Source organism: Ambystoma mexicanum, chromosome 10 (assembly GCF_040938575.1).
Source record: "Ambystoma mexicanum isolate Mex_15411 chromosome 10, UKY_AmexF1_1, whole genome shotgun sequence".
Classification (NCBI taxonomy): domain Eukaryota; kingdom Metazoa; phylum Chordata; class Amphibia; order Caudata; family Ambystomatidae; genus Ambystoma; species Ambystoma mexicanum.
This window is the reverse complement of record NC_090932.1, coordinates 22099760-22121725: the sequence shown is the minus strand read 5'-3', so window position 1 is coordinate 22121725 and position 21966 is coordinate 22099760. Positions and strand designations below refer to the sequence as shown.

Sequence of the window (21966 nt, the reverse complement as noted above, 5' to 3'; positions counted from 1 at the left end):
AGGTGCTCAGATACAGCATGAGATGCTGCTGAGGTGCTCAGGGACACAGACTCAGGTCCAGCAAGAGATGCTGCTGAGGTGCTCAGGGACACAGACTCGGGTCCAGCATGAGATGCCGCTGAGGCACTCAGGGACACAGACTCAGGTCCAGCATGAGGTGCTGCTGAGGTGCTCAGATACAGCATGAGATGCTGCTGAGGTGCTCAGGGAAACAGACTCAGGTCCATCATGAGATGCTGCTGAGGTGCTCAGATCCAGCATGAGATGCTGCTGAGGTGCTCAGGGACACAGACTCAGGTCCAGCATGAGATGCTGCTGAGGTGCTCAGGGACACAGACTCAGGTCCATCATGAGATGCTGCTGAGGTGCTCAGATCCAGCATGAGATGCTGCTGAGGTGCTCGCGGACACAACCTCAGGTCCAGCATGAGATGCTGCTGAGGTGCTCTGGTCCAGCATGAGATGCTGCTCAGGGGCTCGGGGACACAGAGTCAGGTCCAGCATGAGATGCTGCTGAGGGGCTCGGGGACACAGACTCAAGTCCAGCATGAGATGCTGTTGAGGTGCTCAGGGACCCAGACTCAGGTCCAGCATGAGGTGCTGCTGAGGTGCTCAGGGACCCAGACTCGGGTCCAGTATGAGGTGCTGCTGAGGTGCTCAGTGACCCAGACTCAGGTCCAGCATGAGATGCTGCTGAGGTGCTCAGGGACACAGACTCGGGTCCAACATGAGATGCTGCTGAGGTGCTCAGGGACACAGACTCGGGTCCAGCATGAGATGATGCTGAGGTGCTCAGATCCAGCATGAGATGCTGCTGAGGTGCTCACGGACACAGACTCAGGTCCAGCATGAGATGCTGCTGAGGTGCTCAGGGACACAGACTCAGGTCCATCATAAGATGCTGCTGAGGTGCTCAGATCCAGCATGCGATGCTGCTGAGGTGCTCATGGACACAGACTCTGGTCCAGCGAGGTCCCCAGGGACACAGACTCAAGTCCAGCATGAGAGGCTGCTGAGGTGCTCAGGGACCCAGACTCAGGTCCAGCATGAGGTGCTGCTGAGGTGCTCAGATCCAGCATGAGATGCTGCTGGGGTGCTCAGATCCAGCATGAGGTGCTGCTGGGGTGCTCAGGGACACAGACTCGGGTCCAGCATGAGGTGCTGCTGAGGTGCTCAGGTACACAGACTCAGGTCCATCATGAGATGCTGCTGAGGTGCTCAGATCCAGCATGAGATGCTGATGCTGAGGTGCTCAGGGACACAGACTCAGGTCCAGAATGAGATGCTGCTGAGGTGCTCACAGACACTGGGATGCTGCTGAGGTGCTCACGGACACAGACTCGGGTCCAGCATGAGGTGCTGCTGAGGTGCCCAGGGACACAGACTCGGGTCCAGCATGAGGTGCTGCTGAGGTGCTCAGGGACACAGACTCAGGTCCAGCATGAGATGCTGCTGAGGTGCTCAGGGACACAGACTCGAGTCCAGCATGAGATGCTGCTGAGGTGCTCACGGACACAGACTCAGGTCCAGCGAGGTCCCCAGGGACACAGACACAAGTCCAGCATGAGATGCTGCTGAGGTGCTCAGGGACACAGACTCGGGTCCAGCATGAGATGCTGCTGAGGTGCTCAGGGACACAGACTTGGGTCCAGCAAGAGATGCTGCTGAGGTGCTCAGGGACACAGACTCGGGTCCAGCATGAGATGCTGCTGAGGTGCTCAGGGACACAGACTCAGGTCCAGCATGAGGTGCTGCTGAGGTGCTCAGGGACCCGGACTCAGGTCCAGCATGAGGTGCTGCTGAGGTGCTCGGGGGCACAGACTCAGGTCCAACATGAGGTGCTGCTGAGGTGCTCAGGGACACAGACTCAGACCTATCTTTGTCTGCTTCTTTCTAGTTGATTTATACGGTGCCAGCTATGAGCAAATCACTTTCTGACGTCCGGGATGCCATCTCCCGGCTGGCCACAGCGGGGCAGTCTCCCCACTCTAGAAATAGCAGAGGGACTGTGCGCACCTGCATCTGAGTGGTACGCAAATCTGAAAGTTGGGAACATATGTTAGTAGGGTCCTTGTCCCACATCATCCAATCAGAAGGGATTTCCTGAATTACAATCAGTGCCCCCCTCATCCCTTGACCATCAGTGCCAGGGGCAGTATAAACCCACACCTGGTAGTGCAGCCTTCACGGTGTGCCCAGGTAAAGGGCTCTCAGCAGGGGTCATTGAACAGATGCCAGGCAAATCTCAGTGCCGTGCTCTTGCAACTTTGATCTGCTTTGCCGAACTGCCAGGCTGGTACTTCAGCCGAGGCTTTCAGTAGATGCTGAGTGATTGGCAGTGCCCTTTGCCCTGGCACAAGCAGATCTTCTGCAGAGTGTACAGGACTGGAAGGCCCTTCATTCAGAGGCCATTGGGGGGAGCAGATGAAGGTCACAGGTCTGAGTCACAGCTGATCCCACCCATGCCACCTGCAACCACAGAGAGAGCCTGTGTGACATGGGTCTGAAGGACCAGCTCTGCCCTTGGGTCAGGGCTCAGCCAATCATTGCAACTGGGATGTGACCCCTGTTCTCTCTGTAGCACTGTAACATTCCCTTCTTCACTTAGAAGTCACATCTACAGGGATTGCTGATCAGCCTGTAGCAGCCAACCTGTAGACTTTCCCGAAGAGTTCTGCAGGATGGTGCTGTACATGTCCCTCATCAGGGCACACAGCCTTCATTTCCAAGAACACTACAGGTGCAGATCTAAAGGGATCTTTCTGGGATCACTTCCAGCTTCAACACTTCTTCCTCTGGTCCTGAAGCAAGATCCCAAGTTCACTGGACCACTGGCTGCCTGGGGTGGGGGCGGATGGTCTATTCGGAATGGCTGTCCAGTGTCTTTGTGTCCATGCAACACTCAATGTTATCATGCTTGGCAAAGGGGAAGATAGGGCATTGTATGAAACCTAATGAGTGCGCTCGGTGCCTCTTGCTGGAGGCCCAAGTGTTTGTGGGACCACTGTGTCTTCAAAAGATTGTGGGGGCAGCCTGCATCACAATAATGCACATTATTCCCCAAAGGTTATCCTGCCATGACTAACACAACAGCAGTGTCCACCGTCATGGGATGGGCCATACAGAAAGTAACCTTACCCCAAAGAAACCATGCTTTCCCAACTCTGTAGGTGTTTGGCTCATTGAGCTGCAGGTGAAATGATTCAGGGTATAATTTTCGGGTGATTCCTGTGGGGTGACCCATCCACAACTGACCTGTTTCCCCGAGACTTATATTAGGGTAAAGGACAACGTTTGATTTTCCGATGTGGAACAACGTACAGTCCCGTGTTTCAGGTAGAGCATGGGTCTGCATCCTGCAGCTCTCCAGATGTTTTGGACCACAACTCCCATGATCCATCACCATTGACTGCGCTGGCTAGGGCTGATAGGAGTTGTAGTCACAATGATCTAAAGAGTCACATACTGCTGTGGTAGAGCGTGCTGTGGCTTCTGTCCCCTCAAACTTGTCTTGGGTCCCTGCATGCTTGTTCTGCTTGGCCTCCACCCTCCTGTAGCTGATACACTCCTTTACCTTCACCCATCGCCACTCCTTTCTTTTTACACATCCATGGGTCAGGCCAATGATGTACCGCAGCGAGACGGTAGGAACCAGCCTATCTCGGATGCTGGAGCTCACGGTGCTTTCCCCCGGCACTCTGCAGAGGTGAAATCCACTCTCTTGTGTTAGGAGAGAGATGCTGTCCCTCTGTGCCCTGCAAAAGTCAGCCTGGTCTGGGCTTCCAGCTGATGAAAACTCTCTCAGATCTGACCCCTAGAAGAGCAGAAACAGAGGGATGAGAGGGGAGGGGGGGGCTGCAGCTTTAATGCTTTTTGATTTCAGAATCCTCTACACCGTGTTGCTGACTCTCCTTTTTTCCGTGTTTAGTTGTTCGCCAGATGTCGGCATTCCCCAAAACTGCACTGACGCTGATAAAGCCATTATCCAAAGCCCCGGTCACTGTGGGATACTGACCGATCCAAACGGGCCCTTCCAAAACTGCCACAACAAAAGTGACCCAACGGCCTACTTTGGAGCCTGCGTGTTCGACTTGTGTGCTCTCGGCGTGGAGTCTGGGAACCTCTGCAAGAACCTGGAGTCCTACGCGGGGGCCTGCCAGTCGGCCGGAGTCACCATCGGTTCCTGGAGAAATGAGACCTTCTGCGGTGAGTACAAGTCCCTCGGGCTTCTTCTCAGCAATATCTTAAAGGCCAAGAACAGGCGATCAGGTCTGTTTAGGATAAGTGCAAAGCTAATTTGTTAGATGTGCAAAGCATACATAGGGGAGACATTAGGACAACACGACAACACCCTGTATGTGTCGAAAGGTATAGCCACGCTGTTTATGCATTCAAGGTGCCAAGGCTACCAGAGAATTGAGTGTCCGCCTCAAACAGGACCATGGCTAATTGACTAAGAGCCTCATAGCCAAGAAGGCGTCGTGGTTTCAAGCACGAGACCTAGAACGAGGGCCTCACAAAGGTTATTAGCTGAACCTCAAGTCAAGCATGGGTGATTGAAATCACACCGGCATTCAGAGGAAGGCTCAGGTGTGGCACAAGAACGATCTTTTTCCAAAGAAATGGGGGTGAAAGAATGGTGCGGGCTCAGGGGGGGAGGGGGTGGGGGCGGCGCAGTAGGGTCTTGGTCATTCAGTAGTGTCTGGACCAGGCGCTGGGGCCCAGCATAAGGAGTGAGGGCACAGCTCTGGGTCAGCAGGATATGTGGAGGCAGTCTCGTGCAGGTGGTGCTCAATTGCCTTCAGCACGGCACGTGTGTATTAGACACAGTTGTCTTGGATCCGCACATTTTAAAAAGCTGATGTGTTGCAGATGTTACCCTGGACATCCTCCAGAAAGTTCTGCAAAACAGAGGCACTGCAGTGCCTTCTGAGCTCGGTGATTGAGTACTCTGTACAGTGCTGCTGTGCGGCACTCAGCTTCGATGGTGGGCACGGTGGGCAAGCACCAGTTCCTGGCTTCTGCATTGAGCCTGGTGACCCCTTGAGGCACCCAAGCTGCAGACTAGCACACCTATCACTCAGGAGTGAGACCAGTAATATGCCTGCACGGGGTGGAAGACGTGCTTTCCCGCAAGGCCTTGCTAGAAGTAGCATGGAGTGCTCACACAAGAGCATGACGTGCACAGGTGTGGGAGTCTCCAGTGGGGGCCAGACATACTAGCTGACTAGACCCGTGGCTGTCCCGGCTGGTTGGAATCCACCGTAGAGAACATTGGGGCATTGAAGTGATGTGGAGCGTCAGAGGTCAAGGCAGTGACGTAGACTCACGTTCGATACGTGCAGAAATGTGGTCGGCAGAGGGCGAGCCTATAAAGATCACAACGCTACTTAGCCAATGCTTTCTCCCACTACCCACCTTCTGAACCCCTCGGGTCGGGTACACTCCCTAATCTCGCAGCCCACCCTGCACCGCATATCACTTCCAGACCCTTCCTGTCCCCCCTCCACTAGAACTCCTTTCCTCTCTGTGTAGAAACACCGCTTCTGTGCACCCACTCAGTGGTTCTCTAACCCTCTCCCTTCCTAGTCAAGAAGTAACAACCTCCAGTTACTCCCACGGTTCCCCTTCCCCTGACTCTCCCACACTCATTATCCTGCATACGGTCATACTCCACCACTGTCTGCCACGAATCTGGCTTGTCCCCAAATTCCCGCACCCTGTATACCTTATACCCACCGGTCATTTGCTCACTAACTCCTCCGCTACTGGACACCACCTGATTTCCCAGTCAACTGTTGAGTTCCTTTGTAAGTGTTTGTAAATAAATACAGAACACAATGCACAGTGCAGGGCACTCGAAGGGTTGGATTGGGGCATGAATTGCCTGCATAGGAGTGAATCAGGGGCAGGCAAAGCCTGAGTCATCAGTGTGTAGGTGTCACGTCTGAAGGTTGGACAGGGCAACGCGCTGGTCTTGGAAGCAAGGCCACGCAGGGTAACAGAGGTTCGAATCCCAGATCCGCGCTTAGTCACCAAACTCAGGTATTAAGAGCGTTAACATTTTTTTTTTAATTAAATATTTGCACAATGAGGCAACTGACCATAGATGTGTCCAGTTCAAATTATTTCTGGTCTTAAACACTACAGAGTAATTGATACAAATGTTAATACATGTGCAATGACAATGTGCTTTTGGTCAATAACAAATGAACTCAAGGAGCTGCTTTTAATAACACGTATTAATATTGTCCAAAATCTGATACTTGCAGCAATTCCCTGTGGAGCCAACAGTCACTATGAGCAGTGCGGCACCGCCTGTCCGGGTACCTGCGTGAATCCAAGCTTTCCTTCCTCCTGCAGTCATCCATGCGTCGAAGGCTGTGTCTGTGACAGTGACTATCTTCTCTACAATGACAAGTGTGTACCCAGCGATCAGTGTGGGTGTTGGGATGACGGCAAGCACTACCCGGTGGGATCCGAACACTGGACCGACAACACCTGCTCCAGAAAGTGCCGCTGTCCTTCAGCAGGCGGAAGCTTGAACTGTACCAATGATACATGTGGAAAGGATCAATACTGCGGAATAGCCAATGGCGTGCCCGGCTGCTACCCCTACACCTACGGGATTTGCAGAGTCCACAACGATCCTCATTACAACACCTTCGACAATCAGAACCACGCCTTCATGGGCCTCTGCACCTACACCCTGGCCAAGCTCTGCACCAACTCCACGTCACTCCAGTATTTCAATGTGGAAGCCAAGAACGACCATCGCGGAAACCCCTCAGTCTCCTACGTGCAGAAGGTCATAGTTCATGTCTACGGTCAACACATACAAATCATCAGAAAGGAGCCGAGCCATGTTATGGTGAGGATATATGTGTTCCGTCACCTTGCTTATCCAACAGATCTTTCTGCCATTACACTGCAAACACCTCCAATAAAATGTCTATGTGGGTGCCTGAGTAGGAAAATATGAGATATATTGAAAGGTTCTAAACCAACTGCTTACCTGTAGAACATGTGCATTTATCTGTGAGTGAGAAATAAACCCTTCCCTGTTATTTCCCACAGTTGAATTGGATCAGGAAAACCTTGCCACTAACTGTGGCTGGAGGCTTGGTGTCCCTCAAGCGGAGTGGGAGTTACGTCATTCTGGAGACCGATTTCAAGCTAACGGTGTCCTACGACACAAATCATAATGTGGAGGTGAAGGTCCCGACCACTTACTTCAACAAGACTTGCGGCATGTGTGGTAACTTCAACAACCTGCGTCAAGATGATTCCATGATGCCCAACGGGCAACAAGCTCAGAACACCAACCAGCTCGGAAACAGCTGGAAGGTCCCCGATGATGATCCGGCTTGTGATCCCTCACTTCCGACACCACCCCCTCCAACACCAAAGCCATGTCTGCTAGAAGCGCTGTACCGCAGTGAGCGCTACTGTGGACTGCTCACCAGCCCTGGTGGGCCTTTCAAGGTCTGCAACTCTGTGGTGAGCTCCGAGAATGCTGTGGAGAGCTGTGTCTTCGACCTGTGTGCGCTGGACGGAGACGAGGAGACGCTGTGCAACACGCTGCAGTCCTACGCGGATGCTTGCCAGCGTGAGGCAGTTGAGGTCGCCCCCTGGAGAAACTCCACTTTCTGCCGTGAGTAGAACACATTTCCCCTCGCCTTCAGTTGGGTGCACCTTAAGTGGAAATGTCCATTACCTGTATGTGCTAAGCGTACTTGTATGTGTCTGGGGCTATGTCTTGTATGATACAATGCTCGATCGTGCTGCTACCAGGTGAAGCTGCCTCTCTTGGCCAAATCTGGAACGGATTACATTTCTTACCAGAATGAAACACGGATCATGTGGTTCTCATGTCTTTAGAGTAGTGGCAATCAAACCTGTTCATGACGACCCCCATCTTCCCCTTGAGAATAATATTGTTTCTGGGGGCCCCCCACCTAGGGGATGGCCCCCCTAGGGGGCCAAAGGATGTCCGGGCGTCTGAGGCTCTTTAACACTATTGGTTATATTTTCTATTAAAAGCAGTCACATTAATACTTTTTTTTACATTAAAAACAGTCATCTTAACCCTTTTTAAAGAGTGTGGGGCCCCTATTGGACATGCTTTCGATCCTTCCATGAGAGCCAACCCCCCAGTTTGAAGACCACTGCTTTAGAGGCATCCGTACCCCGTATCCTTAGCGGCAACCCCTGGAAGGTATGTTGAATGTGGGGGTGCATAGTTCTTTGGATTACTCTTGTGCAGGGGTCTGCAACCTGCGGCTCTCCAGATGTTGTGACTGGAAATTCTGAGAGTCCTTGCCATTGACTGTGCTGGCCCGAAGCGATGGGAGTTTCAGAACTAAATATCTGGAGAGCCAAAGGTTGCAAAGCCCTGATCTAGTATGCTTGAAGATGATGGTGGTGTGTAATCTACATGGAAAGGCTGCACGGATGGCTTCATACGTGAGGCTCCGGGATGTCCAATGTTTCCTGTATGTGTCTAAGAAGTGTTCAGAAAAGGCATTGTTTTTATTTTGTATTTTCATTTATTCTAAGAACAGGCATGTACATTTTGATCATAAATGACTTCTAATAACACATTTCCAGATGGGGGAGGCATACCCACGAAGGATGCCTGTACAATAGCACAACGGCCAACAAGTGGTTAACCAGTTTATGAGGGTGTGAACAAAGTGGGGTATAGACCAGGGTTGAAACAAAAAACAAACACACACAAAACAGGTGACTTACAAAGGTATCATTATCCTAGCGAGTTACTGATGCAAAATAAATACTATTATTCTATAAATATACAAATACATTGTTATGCCATACTAGAAGGAGTGGTGGCATCAGGTGGAGAAGGGGGTGGGGGGAGCTCCCTCTTTGGCTAGTACATGAAGTTTAGGGGGACCGTTGAAGAGATCCACCACAGTTGTGTCTTTGATTGTGATGGGCAGCCGGTTCCAGTGGAGCGGGGGGAGTTGGGGGAAAGAGAGGAGGCACATGGGTCATGGAACTATGAGGCTGAGTGCAGAAGCGGTGCAGAGGAAACAGAAGGGTGAGAAAACATATACAGTCAGAAAGCAGCTGAGGAGCAAGCCCACTGATATCTTTGTAGTCGAGGAGAAGGAACTTCAAAAGGGAGCGGTTGTGTGTCGAGAGAATAGTGATGTGGTGTCGGTTAGAAGCGGGGGAAGGTCTGCGCACACCATCGAGGGTGTGGATCGCATAAATGAGGACTTTGTCTAGAGGGATAAAGGAGGAGGGAGGAAGGCCTGTGAGCAGAAGTGAGCAGTACTTGAGGTTTCTTAGCACAATTAGAGTTTTCATAGAGTGGTGAGTAATAAATAGCCGCTTTTATGAGTATTCAGAAGGTTAAGGTGAGCAGAAGAGGCAGTGGTAGTGATGGACTGTTGGAGGTCGCTATTAAAGTGGACACCAAGGATGCAAGCCTCGGGCAAGGGAGCAAGAAGTCCAAGCTTGCATGAGATAGGAGCGAGGCGAGAAATGGCATTGGAAGCTGGGACAAAGATGAAGTCTGTCTTAGAAGAGGTTGGAATGAGTCAGTGGAAATCCATCCAGAGAGAAATGGCAGTGAGACAGTCAGTAATCCTTTCCCGAAATCACTGGGGTGAAGGAATGAAAGGAGAAAAAGATGTCAGTGTAGAGGGTGAATAGCAGACGTCCAAGGATTGATCTTTGATATGGCAGAAGAATGGGGTGAGAGGGTTGTGAGTTCCAGAATGTTCTAAAGGCGCAACCTTCCGAGCAGAAGACAATCCAGGCTAGAGTTAATTGGCGAAACCCAAGCCCCCGGAGCATGAGGAAGAGAGAGGAGTGGTGAACAGTGTTGAAAATGGCAGAGAGGTCCAAACAGACGCATATAGAATAGACTTTGGAGTGGTGAGCATCAGAGAGAAAGTTGGAGACAAGTTTGCGTGCAGTCTCGGTGGAGTGTTTACTATGGAATCCATATTGAAGTGGATCACTCAGGCCATTATCCTCAAGGTACTTGTCCTGTGGAAGACAATCCACTCAAGGACCTTTGTATAATGTGATAATACGGAGACCAGCTGATACTTTTCCAGTGTGGTTTGGGTAAGCAGAGGGTTTCCCCAAACAATGACAGATTTGTATGGGCTAGGGATGGGTCCATTAGAGAAAGAGAAAGGTGAAAGAGCTCAGAGAGATGTGGGCAAGTGATTGGGACTCTGTGTTTTTAACTGAGGAGGAAACGGGTCATTAGGTGGGCAATATGAGTTGGTACTGTAAAGTAAGGGGGTAATTCAGTAGGAAACGTGGAGGAGAAGTAGTCAAGAGTAGAAAGGGTTGGGATAGAAAGAGGGTGAGATAGGAAGAGAGAGGAGGGCTGTGAGATTGCCATGTATTTGAGAGATTTCAGTGGAAAAGAGGCAAAGCAAAGTCATTTGCAGAGAGCGAGGATGCCATGGATATTAACGTGGAAGGTGTGAGCAAATCTTGGAGGGTAGATACATGTTTGTGGGGGTGATTGTGAAGGGAGGAGATTTGGCTTGTGATTAGGAGGATGTGCCAGAGACCAGTGCAGTTATGAAGGAAGCAAGGGCATTTCTGTAGGCTACAAGTAGGGTGGGTGCCCAGGATTTGGTCATAAGTGCACAGTGAAAGACAGAGAAATTACGGTCAATGTAAGAGGCAAGAGCAGGGGAAAGCGGCAGGGGAGAGATCCTCACATCTTTAAGATAAGGGCCACAGACTCCTGCTTACATTTAAAATTATTCATTGAAAAGGAGAGAGAAGGGGTATGGGTGGAGGGACCGGCACATTAAAATGAACAATGGAGCGATCAGATTGCGTGGGGTCAATGGAGAGGTCGGATGATGAGAACCAATTAGAGAGAAAGACCATGTCAAGAGAGTGCCCACCGGAGTAGCTAGGCTGGTAATGAAGGAAAAAGAGAATTGTCGGATAGGAGGGAGTTAAGTTCAAGGCAGATATCTGATATGAGACATCCAAGGGCATCCCCACACCTACTCCCCTTCGATCCTCTTCTCAGGTGGCCAGGGAAAGGCCATTGCTTTTGGATGACCCTGGGGGTGGAGATGTGAAGGACGATCACATGGTTGGGAGGTGGGGATTGGGAAGAAGATGCCCGCAGGCAAGACATGGCATCCACCTTTCCCGTGTCCAAATACATCCCACTCTCCACCAACCTTCATAGGATATTATCACTCTTCCCCATTGAAATACACTCCAACTGTATCCTATTCAGGCTCCTTTAAGACTGGGATGAGGAAGAGGCGACTAGGAGTAATGCACACTCCTAGTCAGTTTCACCACTATAGTACTGAGACGAGGAAGATGCCTGTAAAGGAACAGGCATGTCCTGTTAGTTGGTGTGATGAGGGTCAGGCAAACTATTCACACCTATAACCTATTGGGAGGCTACAGGTGCTTAAAAATAGGCCCAAGCAACAGAGCAGGGATAACCTGTCTGGAGAGACGGTGGCAGATGTGTGGCAGGGAACAGGCTGGAGCAAGACTGGCAGAAAGGACGCTGTGTGTTCCCAGGGGAGGAAGCAAGTGCCACAAACCAAGTGGGCCGCGAAAGGAACAAACCCCAACACTTGCTGGTGTTAAGTATTCCCAGCTGGAGCTGGACATCACAGAGAACTCCACACTGCTGCTGGACACTGCTAAAGGATTATTTCAGAATCGAGCACTGATTACTGCAGCTCCCACCGCCTATCTGGGAGCGGAGAGTCAAATGAAGAACAGCACAATGCCGCCCGACGAAGCAGAGCAGCTCCGGTGAGTACGAGAGAGAGAATATGAGATATTTTATGTTTCCACACAAGTGAAAGGCGCATAAGAGGGTTTGGAACCCGAGGGAAGAAATAAGGAACTGTGAATGAATTACCAAGTGATTTTAAGTAAGATTGAGTCATGCAAAAGCTGCCAAGTATTGTGAAAAATACAACAGCAAATATTGAAGACTCAACTTCAGAAAAGACATGAAAATCCTGCAAAAATGTGCCGCAAGTGGAAAACAAATACATGCTGTGTTACATGGAGTTGACATGTGTTGCACAAAGTGAAAGATGCTATGGACAGTTTTGAACTGAATGAGAGGCACGTGTACAAGGCAAGTTGTGGAACTCAGAAGGGGCAAAGTGAATGCAAGGTGCTGGAAGAGGACATACACCATCAAACAAGTTGAATGCAAGTTGTGGCAAAGCCAAAAGACTGCCAATAAACAACTAGTCATGAAGCCCTAAGTTGCCAGAGGCCAAGAAAGGAAGGGAAACCACAGCAGATGTTCAGTGCTAAGACTGGTGTTCAGTGGAAAACCAGTGTTAATCAAGAAGCACTAAAGAGTATCCCAACGTGTGAAGGGTTATCGGTCGCATGACCTGTGATGGTTGGACCATGTGGTCCGACAACTGCGTCTAGACCGAGTAGCCCCATCCTGGAAAAGAGCCAAGAAAAGCCTGAAGACAAAGGATGTGGGATATAATTGCTGAAGTGGAAAAGTGCATTTTGGTTTGGTACAAGTTTAAAGGAGTAGAAGTGGAAATTGAGAATATTGGTGAAAACTAAGAGACTGGGACCATTTGGAACTGTGTTGATCTTGGGGGAAGGTAACCCTGAGATATTTTGCAATTGTGCAACACTTGGGGAAGGGAACCCTGAGTCCCGTAATCTTTGTGGAACTATTTGAACTTGTGGAAGGGGAAGCTGACCCAGGCGGGAGCTAGAAGAAGCTCAGAACTTTATTTTGAGCTCTGTGTCTTTCCGTGCTGCCCTCCCTACACGTTGTATGTTTCTAGATGTGCGGGCAAGTATAGGGTTTGGACACAGACAGAATTTTAAGTGGAACTCACTGACACAGACGATCTGTAGTTTCTTCAGGTAGGGAAATCCCACCTTAACGCAGGGCAAGTTAGGCCTTCATCCATCCTGACATATGAAATGAAATTCTTTTTGTTTAGAAAGTGAATCTGTTGTCTGTGTCTTGGTTCCTGATGCCTTCACACGCGGAGAGCTTGGGAAGGGGAAGGTGAAAGTCCCCCATCATGGCACTGGGACGTCGATGGGAAGTGCCTTCAAGAGAAAGTTCAGGTAGGGCAGCTGGAAGCACTAGATGGTCAATATAGAGAGAGAACAGCGAGAGGAGTAAGAGGGAGTATTGGAATAGTGCCGTATGCAAGCGAGGATGAGGTGATGTCTGAGGACGGCAGGGAGGCAGTAGTAGTAATCCCACTTCACTGCTTTTCCCATCAGGTCGGGGAGAGAAGATGAAAGCATCAGAGTCAGCGTGGAGGAACTGCTAGTGTGTCTGAGTCATGAGGGGAGATCCAGGTTTCGGTGATATCAAGAAGTGACAGTAGAGGGTGATGAGAGTCAACATGGTCTGCAACATAGAGGAAGGGATTGTGCGTTCCAGATGCCAGTGGGGGAGGCAAGGTGGGACTCATGATATTGGAGATCCTGGGAGAATAGGAACATCAGGTTTGAGGAGGGGACAGGATAGATGTTGAGGAAGGAGAAGTTAGACCAAGAGTTAATAACATTAACAGTAATATAGCAATATCATTTTATATATGTCATTCTCTCAAACCTGAAATATAGCATGTTCAATATTTAACAATGTGGTACCATTGATGAGAAAAGAAAAGACAGAGTCATCTAAGCTTAGTATGGGGCATGCCACCTCTATGTACCATCACGTATTCCCACCTCTTGCCACCTTCACTTAGTGCCACCTCTAGTGTTGAAGGTGCCCACTGATGGCACCAGCTAAACTTTCACGTGAACAATGAAGTGGGGTCTTGTGGTGATGCTGCAGATATGATCTCTGCAATGTGAAGCTTTATTGTTACTGTTATTAGGGTAGATATCGAGCACATACCAGGCTTCGGGAAGCAATGGAGCACTTTACAAGCCATAGAGGGAAATACACAGAGAGAGAAGCAGATCACAAGGGATCAAGAGAAGGGCACGGGGCCTGAGCACAGGAGAGGGAGTGGCAGGCAAATGTGCAGCATGGGATTTACAAGCAGCCCTGGGAGGAAACAGTGGGAAGCAGATCACCCAGTCCCAGCTTGGGTGGGGAGTGGAGGTGGAGAGTGGGCCGAGGTGATACGTGGGGGCCTTTATTTGAAGAGAACGCTCTTGCACTCCTACTGGATCGAAACAGGAGCCAGCTACCCTGGGCAAGAAAGCTCGAGCCAGCTATCCTGGGCAAGAAGGCTCGAGCCAGCTATCCTGGGCAAGAAGGCTCGAGCCAGCTATCCTGGGCAAGAAGACTCGAGCCAGCTATCCTGGGCAAGAAGGCTTGAGCCAGCTATCCTGGGCAAGAAGACTCGAGCCAGCTATCCTGGGCAAGAAGGCTCTGCTGCTGTCACTCTCCCTTGCCATGTTCAGTGCTGTTGCAACAGTAGGTCAACTCTAGGTCCATGTTCAGTGCTGTTGCTACAGTAGGTCAACTCTAGGTCCATGTTCAGTGCTGTTACAACAGTAGGTAAATTCTAGGTCCATGTTCAGTGTTGTTGCAACAGTAGGTGAATTCTAGGTCCATGTTCAGTGCTGTTGCAACAGTAGGTCAACTCTAGGGCCATGTTCAGTGCTGTTGCAACAGTAGGTCAAGTCTAGGCATCAGCCTACTGTGCCACCAGCAGAGGGCCACCGGGGGCACCATAATGGTCATATTTGTATTTTTGTATTTACTTGGCATTTATTGGGTACTTTACTCCAAAGTGTGAACATAACAATGGCTACAGTACAATAAAGTGAACATTGGTAGTTTACAAAATGTTTCCAGGTAAATAATTAGGTGCAATCAAGTTAGCATTAGTTAGGTTACAAGCAATTAAAGGTAGGAAGTTAAGATTGAAGAAGATAGGTCTTTAGAGAAGTACGAAATGCAGGTTAAGAGGTGTTCCGATGGTAGGCAGCAAGAAGAGAGAATGAGCGGCACCGGGATCGGGCACAAGGGGGGGGGGGTGAGGGATGGATAGCAAGAACTGGGATTGAGACCTGGTCATAAAGACATCAATTCAGGTATGACTGTCAGGAATAGGGGACACAATAGTACATCTCCCGAATGATCTGCACCCTTGCACATGGGATCTTAGATGAACAAACACATGGGTCCACACTGTCCTTGGCAATCACATAACAACATTTCTCCATCTCTTGGACTGAGAAAAGGGAAATACACAGTTTCAACTTCAAGGAGACCCAGAATGAATTTACTGAGATGTAGATTATTCAAGCTTTACCATAAAATGCACCAAAGATTTTCCAGACATGTGCAACAAGATGAGCAAGTGGACCTTGGCTCTTAAGTCCTACCACAAAGTGTAGCAGATATACTTTGACCAGTTGCCCATGAACCTGAATAGAAACGTGTACTTCCGTCCCTCGTTCGTGCCACTGGGATCAAGCTCGTCTCTGTCCCTATGCATGTAATACAGAACATCTGTTAGTTTGTTTCTTAGACAATTCCACAACGTTCCACCAACCTGCACCACATTCCACGCAGTTATCTGTTAGGACCCTCCGGACATTAATCACTACATGACTTTTCGACACCCCACCCCTTCTGCCGGATTCAAGCGCTTTGGGTTAAGGCGCTATATAAATAACACATCATTATCATTATCATTTCAGCCCCTTCACACATGACAGATATGTGCTACATTTGAGCCAGGTCGTGGCTTCCTGCGTACTCGGCCTCCCTACTGTCACCCCCTAAGCGCTGTATGGATCCACTCACAGGTGTAACAGTTTTCACCCAAAGAATCCTGTCCATGAAAAGGTTTTGAGAAAAATAAATAACTGTTTTTTAAATATTTTTCCTGCTTAGATTCTGAGTAAAGTATTTTTTCCGCAGGTTAGTGCAACCAGTCAAATTTAAAAAGTGATAAAAGTCCTATTTGTCCAATTGCCTTATACGTAAAATCAGCAAAAGCAATGGAAAAGCAGCCACCTTAATAGATTATCTGGTGCAAAACCTTTGACCCGGTTATTAAATGGCTTTAAGACCCATCTGACACAGTACTAGCCAAGACAGAAAGTCGGCAGCATAGACAGAAGGTCACGCAGCATAGACAGGGGGTCGGGCAGCATAGACAGGAGGTCAGGCAGCATAGACAGGAGGTCGGGCAGCATAGACAGAAGGTCAGGCAGCATAGACAGGAGGTCGGGCAGCATAGACAGAAGGTCAGGCAGCATAGACAGGAGGTCGGGCAGCATAGACAGGAGGTCAGGCAACAAGGACAGGAGGTCGGGCAGCATAGACAGGAGGTCAGGCAGCATAGACAGGAGGACGGGCAGCATAGACAGTCGGTCGGGCAGCATAGACAGTCGGTCAGGCAGCATAGACAGGAGGTCGGGCAGCATAGACAGGAGGTCAGGCAGCATAGACAGGGGGTCGGGCAGCATAGACAGAAGGTCAGGCAGCATAGACAGGAGGTCGGGCAGCATAGACAGGAGGTCAGGCAGCATAGACAGGAGGTCAGGCAACAAGGACAGGAGGTCAGGCAGCATAGACAGGAGGTCAGTCAGCATAGACAGGAGGACGGGCAGCATAGACAGGCGGTCGGGCAGCATAGACAGGAGGTCGGGCAGCATAGACAGGAGGACGGGCAGCATGGACAGTCGGTCGGGCAGCATAGACAGGAGGTCAGGCAGCATAGACAGGGGGTCGGGCAGCATAGACAGGAGGTCAGGCAGCATAGACAGGAGGTCAGGCAACAAGGACAGGAGGTCGGGCAGCATAGACAGGAGGTCAGGCAGCATAGACAGGAGGACGGGCAGCATAGACAGTCGGTCGGGCAGCATAGACAGTCGGTCGGGCAGCATAGACAGTCGGTCACGCAGCATAGACAGGAGGTCGGGCAGCATAGACAGGAGGTCAGGCAGCACAGACAGGGGGTCGGGCAGCATAGACAGGAGGTCGGGCAGCATAGACAGGAGGTCGGGCAGCATAGATATTAGGATATCTAAGGATATAAGGATATCGCAGGCCACTGAGGAGTCCCCCAAATAGAGGAGCGAGGCCCAAGGCTGGGTTTCTTTGTAAGGTCACTGAACTTTGAGGTTACTTGCAATAGCCATGTTACGTTCAATGGTGGGTATTTAATTCCTTAAAATACACGGTTACTCACTGTCATCCTCTTTAAACCTCGGCCTCTTGCTTACGCCAATTTTAGAGGTCTTCCAGTTGTTGGTATGTATAACAAACATAGAATCTGTTTGAATAGTAATAGTCCGCTTCGGATGTCCTGCAAAGACATAGTTTAAGCAGTTTAAGAAAATGCATCTAAACAGGTTTTGAGGGTTGAACAAAAGGACGCATGCAGTTAGGTCATTTCTATGCACAGAGTAAGCCTAGTACCATGAACAGCTCCTTATCAATAACAACACTAGTGCCACAGGAAGCTATTTTCGAAGAAAAGGAATTTTGAAAAGCTACTCGTTGTTTTAATTACGCTCCCGTGTGTCTGACGTTTTGCCCACTCCCAACTCAAACAGCGAGCCTTTGTGAGGTCACAACTCAGCTGTGATAAGTGATCTCACTTAAGTTAGCAATGCCATTCTATTCTTGTAGGTCAGTAGTGAGGTCACAACTAGCCTGTAATAAAAACTTGATTCACAGGTTTGTATTTAGGTATTGCACACTTCCACTTATTATATGTACTTAAGTCTCTAAGCATGAAATACACCAGGGGGTGGGGAGAGGGCACGTCGGAGACAAAACAGATCCATGGAATGATATAGCACTTAAGATCCATGGCATGATATAGCGCTTAAGATCCATGGAATGATATAGCGCTTAAGATCCATGGCATGATATAGCGCTTAAGATCCATGGAATGATATAGCGCTTAAGATCCATGGCATGATATAGCGCTTAAGATCCATGGAATGATATAGCGCTTAAGATCCATGGCATGATATCATGCCTAAGATCCATGGCATGATATAGCGCTTAAGATCCATGGAATGATATAGTGCTTAAGATCCATGGCATGATATAGCGCTTAAGATCCATGGCATGATATAGCGCTTAAGATCCATGGAATGATATAGCGCTTAAGATCCACAGCATGATATAGTGCCTAAGATCCATGACATGATATAGTGCTTAATCTAGTACTAGCTTTAAAGAGCCAGGTTTATTTTTTCGAACTTTTTAGGTAGAAATGCCTATATCCACTTTTCTCTTTAACATTTTTTTTTAAAAACCTGCAAACTTAAAAACCGAGCTGATAACGCAATTAATGCCATTACACGTGGAAAACATATGAATAGATTAATAGTAAATAAATAAACAGGGGCAGATTGTTATAAAGTGGCAGCTTGCACCTTTTTTACTTGTGCCCTGCATTTCTTGGGGCACGGCAGCAGCGCAAGAGACACAGTGGGCAGCCCCCATGCACACGCTCCAGACACGAATGCATGGCAGGCTAGCAGCACACACGTGGGCGATGGGCGTGCATGTCACAGTGATGAGTCGTGAAAGGCAAGTGTGACAGTAGCGAATCACACCATGGTTGCAGGACTGCGTGACAGGTCATCAGGCTCTCTGCACCCAGCAGGGTTCGGGCAATGTACCTCACGCCTGCTCGTTTCAAAGCAGAACTCATTTGTGAAGTTGGGTGCACATTTAAATGCGCAGAAATGCCCCCTTATTTGTGCAAACGTGCAAAGTGAAGGAGAAACAGAATCTGAATGGGCCAGATTCTCAAAATGTAGCAGAAATGAAAGGAGTGCATGACATGCAATTGTTTCATTTGCGCTATTTTCAGAAATGCACAGATCGTCTTATTTTGAAAGTTGACCTGTGCATTACAGGAGCGGCCGGGCACTGGCGCATGCGTACACTTCACTGAATCCATTTTCACCTAATGCAAAATCTTTGAATTTATTTTCTTTCAATTTGGTTGGATAAGTGGATAGATTTTAAAAACATAGCTGTGGGTGGGGTAAGGGAATAGGATAAGGTAGGGGAAAGTGGGGGCGGGGGTCTCCACCCACATTATAAAAAGAATTAGAAAAAATGAAATTAAAAGATTTTCCCTTTAGGCGAAGTGCATTCGGTGAAATCATGGAAATCCGTGGCAGTGGTGCAAAGATACGCTGTGAAATCCCTTTGCAGACATTAGTGTCAGTTGTGCGCTCACAACACTAATGTATGACTGGCTCCCAGCATCCTCGTGGTTCCGGGGAGCGCATTTCACCGTAACGGGCTAATTAAGGACAAATCTCTGTGAAAGGCTTGGAAAAAAAAGCATTTCCTTGCCCGTTTGGAGAATGGATATGCAAGTGTGACAGCCCAAAACAATGTTGTGAATTTGCCCTGTTGAAAAAATGATTGCATGTGCGCAGGTTTCCAGCACCCCCCTCTCCGCAGCACCCCCTCGTGGTAGATTCTTTCTCCGTGCTGCTAAGGGAGAGATTTTCTTATCTGTGTAGGGTATTTATTTTTTTTAAATATTTTTATTTTATATTTTCAAAACAAACATATGCAAGAATACAACAGTGCACGATTTGAACAATACAAATGAGTTATTATGTATCCTAACATTTTCAACTACTAAACATCGCATATGCCCCAGAAATTATTTATAGATTAAATGTTTCCATTCTCATTGGGGCAAAAAACATCATTCCCAAATCACGTCAAATTAACCGCAAAAACAATTACCCTATTTTTCACACTTAGACAAAAAAGACAAAACAGACATTTACTCAAACAACGACAAAAACAATATCTTTTCATTTCCAGTCCCTGACTGTTTAGACCAGCTAGTTACTCAATCTGACGCTCCACTGCCATATAAATCATTAAAGGGCATACAAAGGGTCTGATAAGCTTCTTCCTTTCCCTGTCTCTGAAACATGACCCGTTCAAAATCAGATAATATCAAAATATCATTAATCCAACCCTCCACTTGCGGCTTCTTGCTGGTTTTCCATACTCTCAAGATCTGATTTACCGCTATCACAAGTACTTTGTCAATCCAACTCCCATACAACCGAGCAGTTACACAGCGCCCATTATTCGATAACAATAGCACCTGCAATGGCCTTCTTGGAAAACGGATAGATACGGTCACATCCAATGTGTCTAATTCCTTGCACCAGAAGGTATGCACTCGGGAACAGCACCATAGCATATGAAGTATCGTCCCTTTCTCTTTTCCACATCCCCAACACGTATCACTATCCACCAACCATAATAAGCACGTGTGCTCAGGGGTCCAATACAATCGCCCTAAGATTTTCTGATGTACGAGTCTTAGCTTGAGGTCCAATTTACTTTTGTGTCCCACCTGCCACACGCGCCTCCAATTCCCATCAGTAATAGTACATCCCAAATATTCTTCCCACTTCTTCATCAGATCCCTCCATGATTCAACCACTCAATTATTCTCAGGCATGAGGTTTAAATATGCGGAGACCGCGTGTGCCGATAGGAAAAAGATAGTCCAACCTGCTGGCTCTTTCTCCATTGGTGTAGACAACATACTCAAAGTCTGGGTCAAGTCTAATTCCCTAAACCTATTCCTTTCCCTTCTGTTCAAGTGAAAAACCTCTTGAAGCTCTTTGAATGACAACATATGTCCATCACGCATTAAATGCCCTATCTTTAAGATCCCCTTTGAAATCCAAATTCGCCAATGTAGGGTCTTGTTTGCAATCTGCAGTGCAGGATTGTGCCAAATAGATGCCCTATAGTTTAGAAATAGATTCCCATTGAAATTCATTATCCACCATGTCATCAAATCCTTTGAATTGAAACTGTGAAAGAATATCCCTCTCTATTGTCAACCAAACTGGTTCATATTCTACCTCTGCAGTCACATATAGGGCTGCTTTTTTAGGATAAATCCCCTGTAATAGTTTTCCAAGTTTGGATACCCAAAGCCACCCTCCTTAGCACCTCGCAGCAAGATAAATCTTGGAATCTTTGGAGCCTTTTTTTCACCCCAGAGAAAGTTCTGAAAATCTCTATCAATTTCCTTTAGTTTTTCTTCGAGAACGTTAGGGGTATCGATTGCATTATGTATAAGACCTTTGGAAAAAGGGACAATTTAATTGTATTAATCCTTGCCCAGATCCCTAGTTCCAACCATGTCCACTTCCCAATGTCTCGCTTAAGATTCTCCACCAATTTAGCCACATTGAATTCTACCATCTTTCTTATGTCTTTGGTAAGAAAGACCCCTAAATGTTTTAGATGCATCCCAGGCCACTTGCAGTTCCCGTCAGCAATACCTCCATCTTATCCCAATTGATTTTATAGCCTGAAAGTTTACCCACCTTTTCAAAGATTCTTTTAAGAATAACACTGACCTCATCTGGATCCGAGATGACAACCACCATATCATCAGCTTACGAGAGCACTTTAACCTCTTTAAGCCCAAACTTCAGCCCTCTCATCCTCTGCTCATTACGTAAAAGAGTATCATTGCATTCCCCTAGTAAGGCTAAATGCATCCAGCATCTCATCATTTACCCAAATACGCGCCTTCGCAGCCTTCTGCAGACAATGAATCATCCCCAAAAATATACTTCCAAATCCCATTTTGTCCATCGTACATTTCAAGAAAGCCCAGTTCACCCTATGAAATGCTTTCTCAGCATCCATAAAAACAAGAGCGGTATTTACAGGATCATTGCGATGAAGACTTATTATATCTACAAGCGTCCTGATGTTATCATACCTGAATCTATTCTTCATAAACTCTACCTGAGATTCAGGAATTATTTTCCCAATACAGCTATCCGGACGATTTACCATTAATTTTGCAAAATCTTTTACATCAACATTTAACAAGGATATCGGCCTATAATTTCTGCACTTCCTATTGTCGCTCGCTTCTTTCGGTATGAGTGTGACCATGGCCTCATTCATTGATTGGCATAACTCCCTCCCTTCAAAGAAAGAATTTAACAGTTCGAATAA

At 48.1% G+C, this 21966-nt stretch overlaps 1 protein-coding gene across 2 annotated transcripts in view; it reads left to right on the top strand.

Moving 5' to 3' along the window:
- The window catches only part of LOC138491110 (uncharacterized), a 578562-nt gene that overhangs the window by 157123 nt on the left and 399473 nt on the right, over positions 1-21966 (top strand). For both annotated transcript variants that reach the window (XM_069617434.1, XM_069617433.1), the window contains exons 11-13: positions 3928-4205; positions 6272-6870; positions 7077-7653. In XM_069617434.1, the coding sequence (XP_069473535.1) occupies positions 3928-4205; positions 6272-6870; positions 7077-7653 (1454 nt within the window). The remainder of the gene's footprint in view (positions 1-3927; positions 4206-6271; positions 6871-7076; positions 7654-21966) is intronic.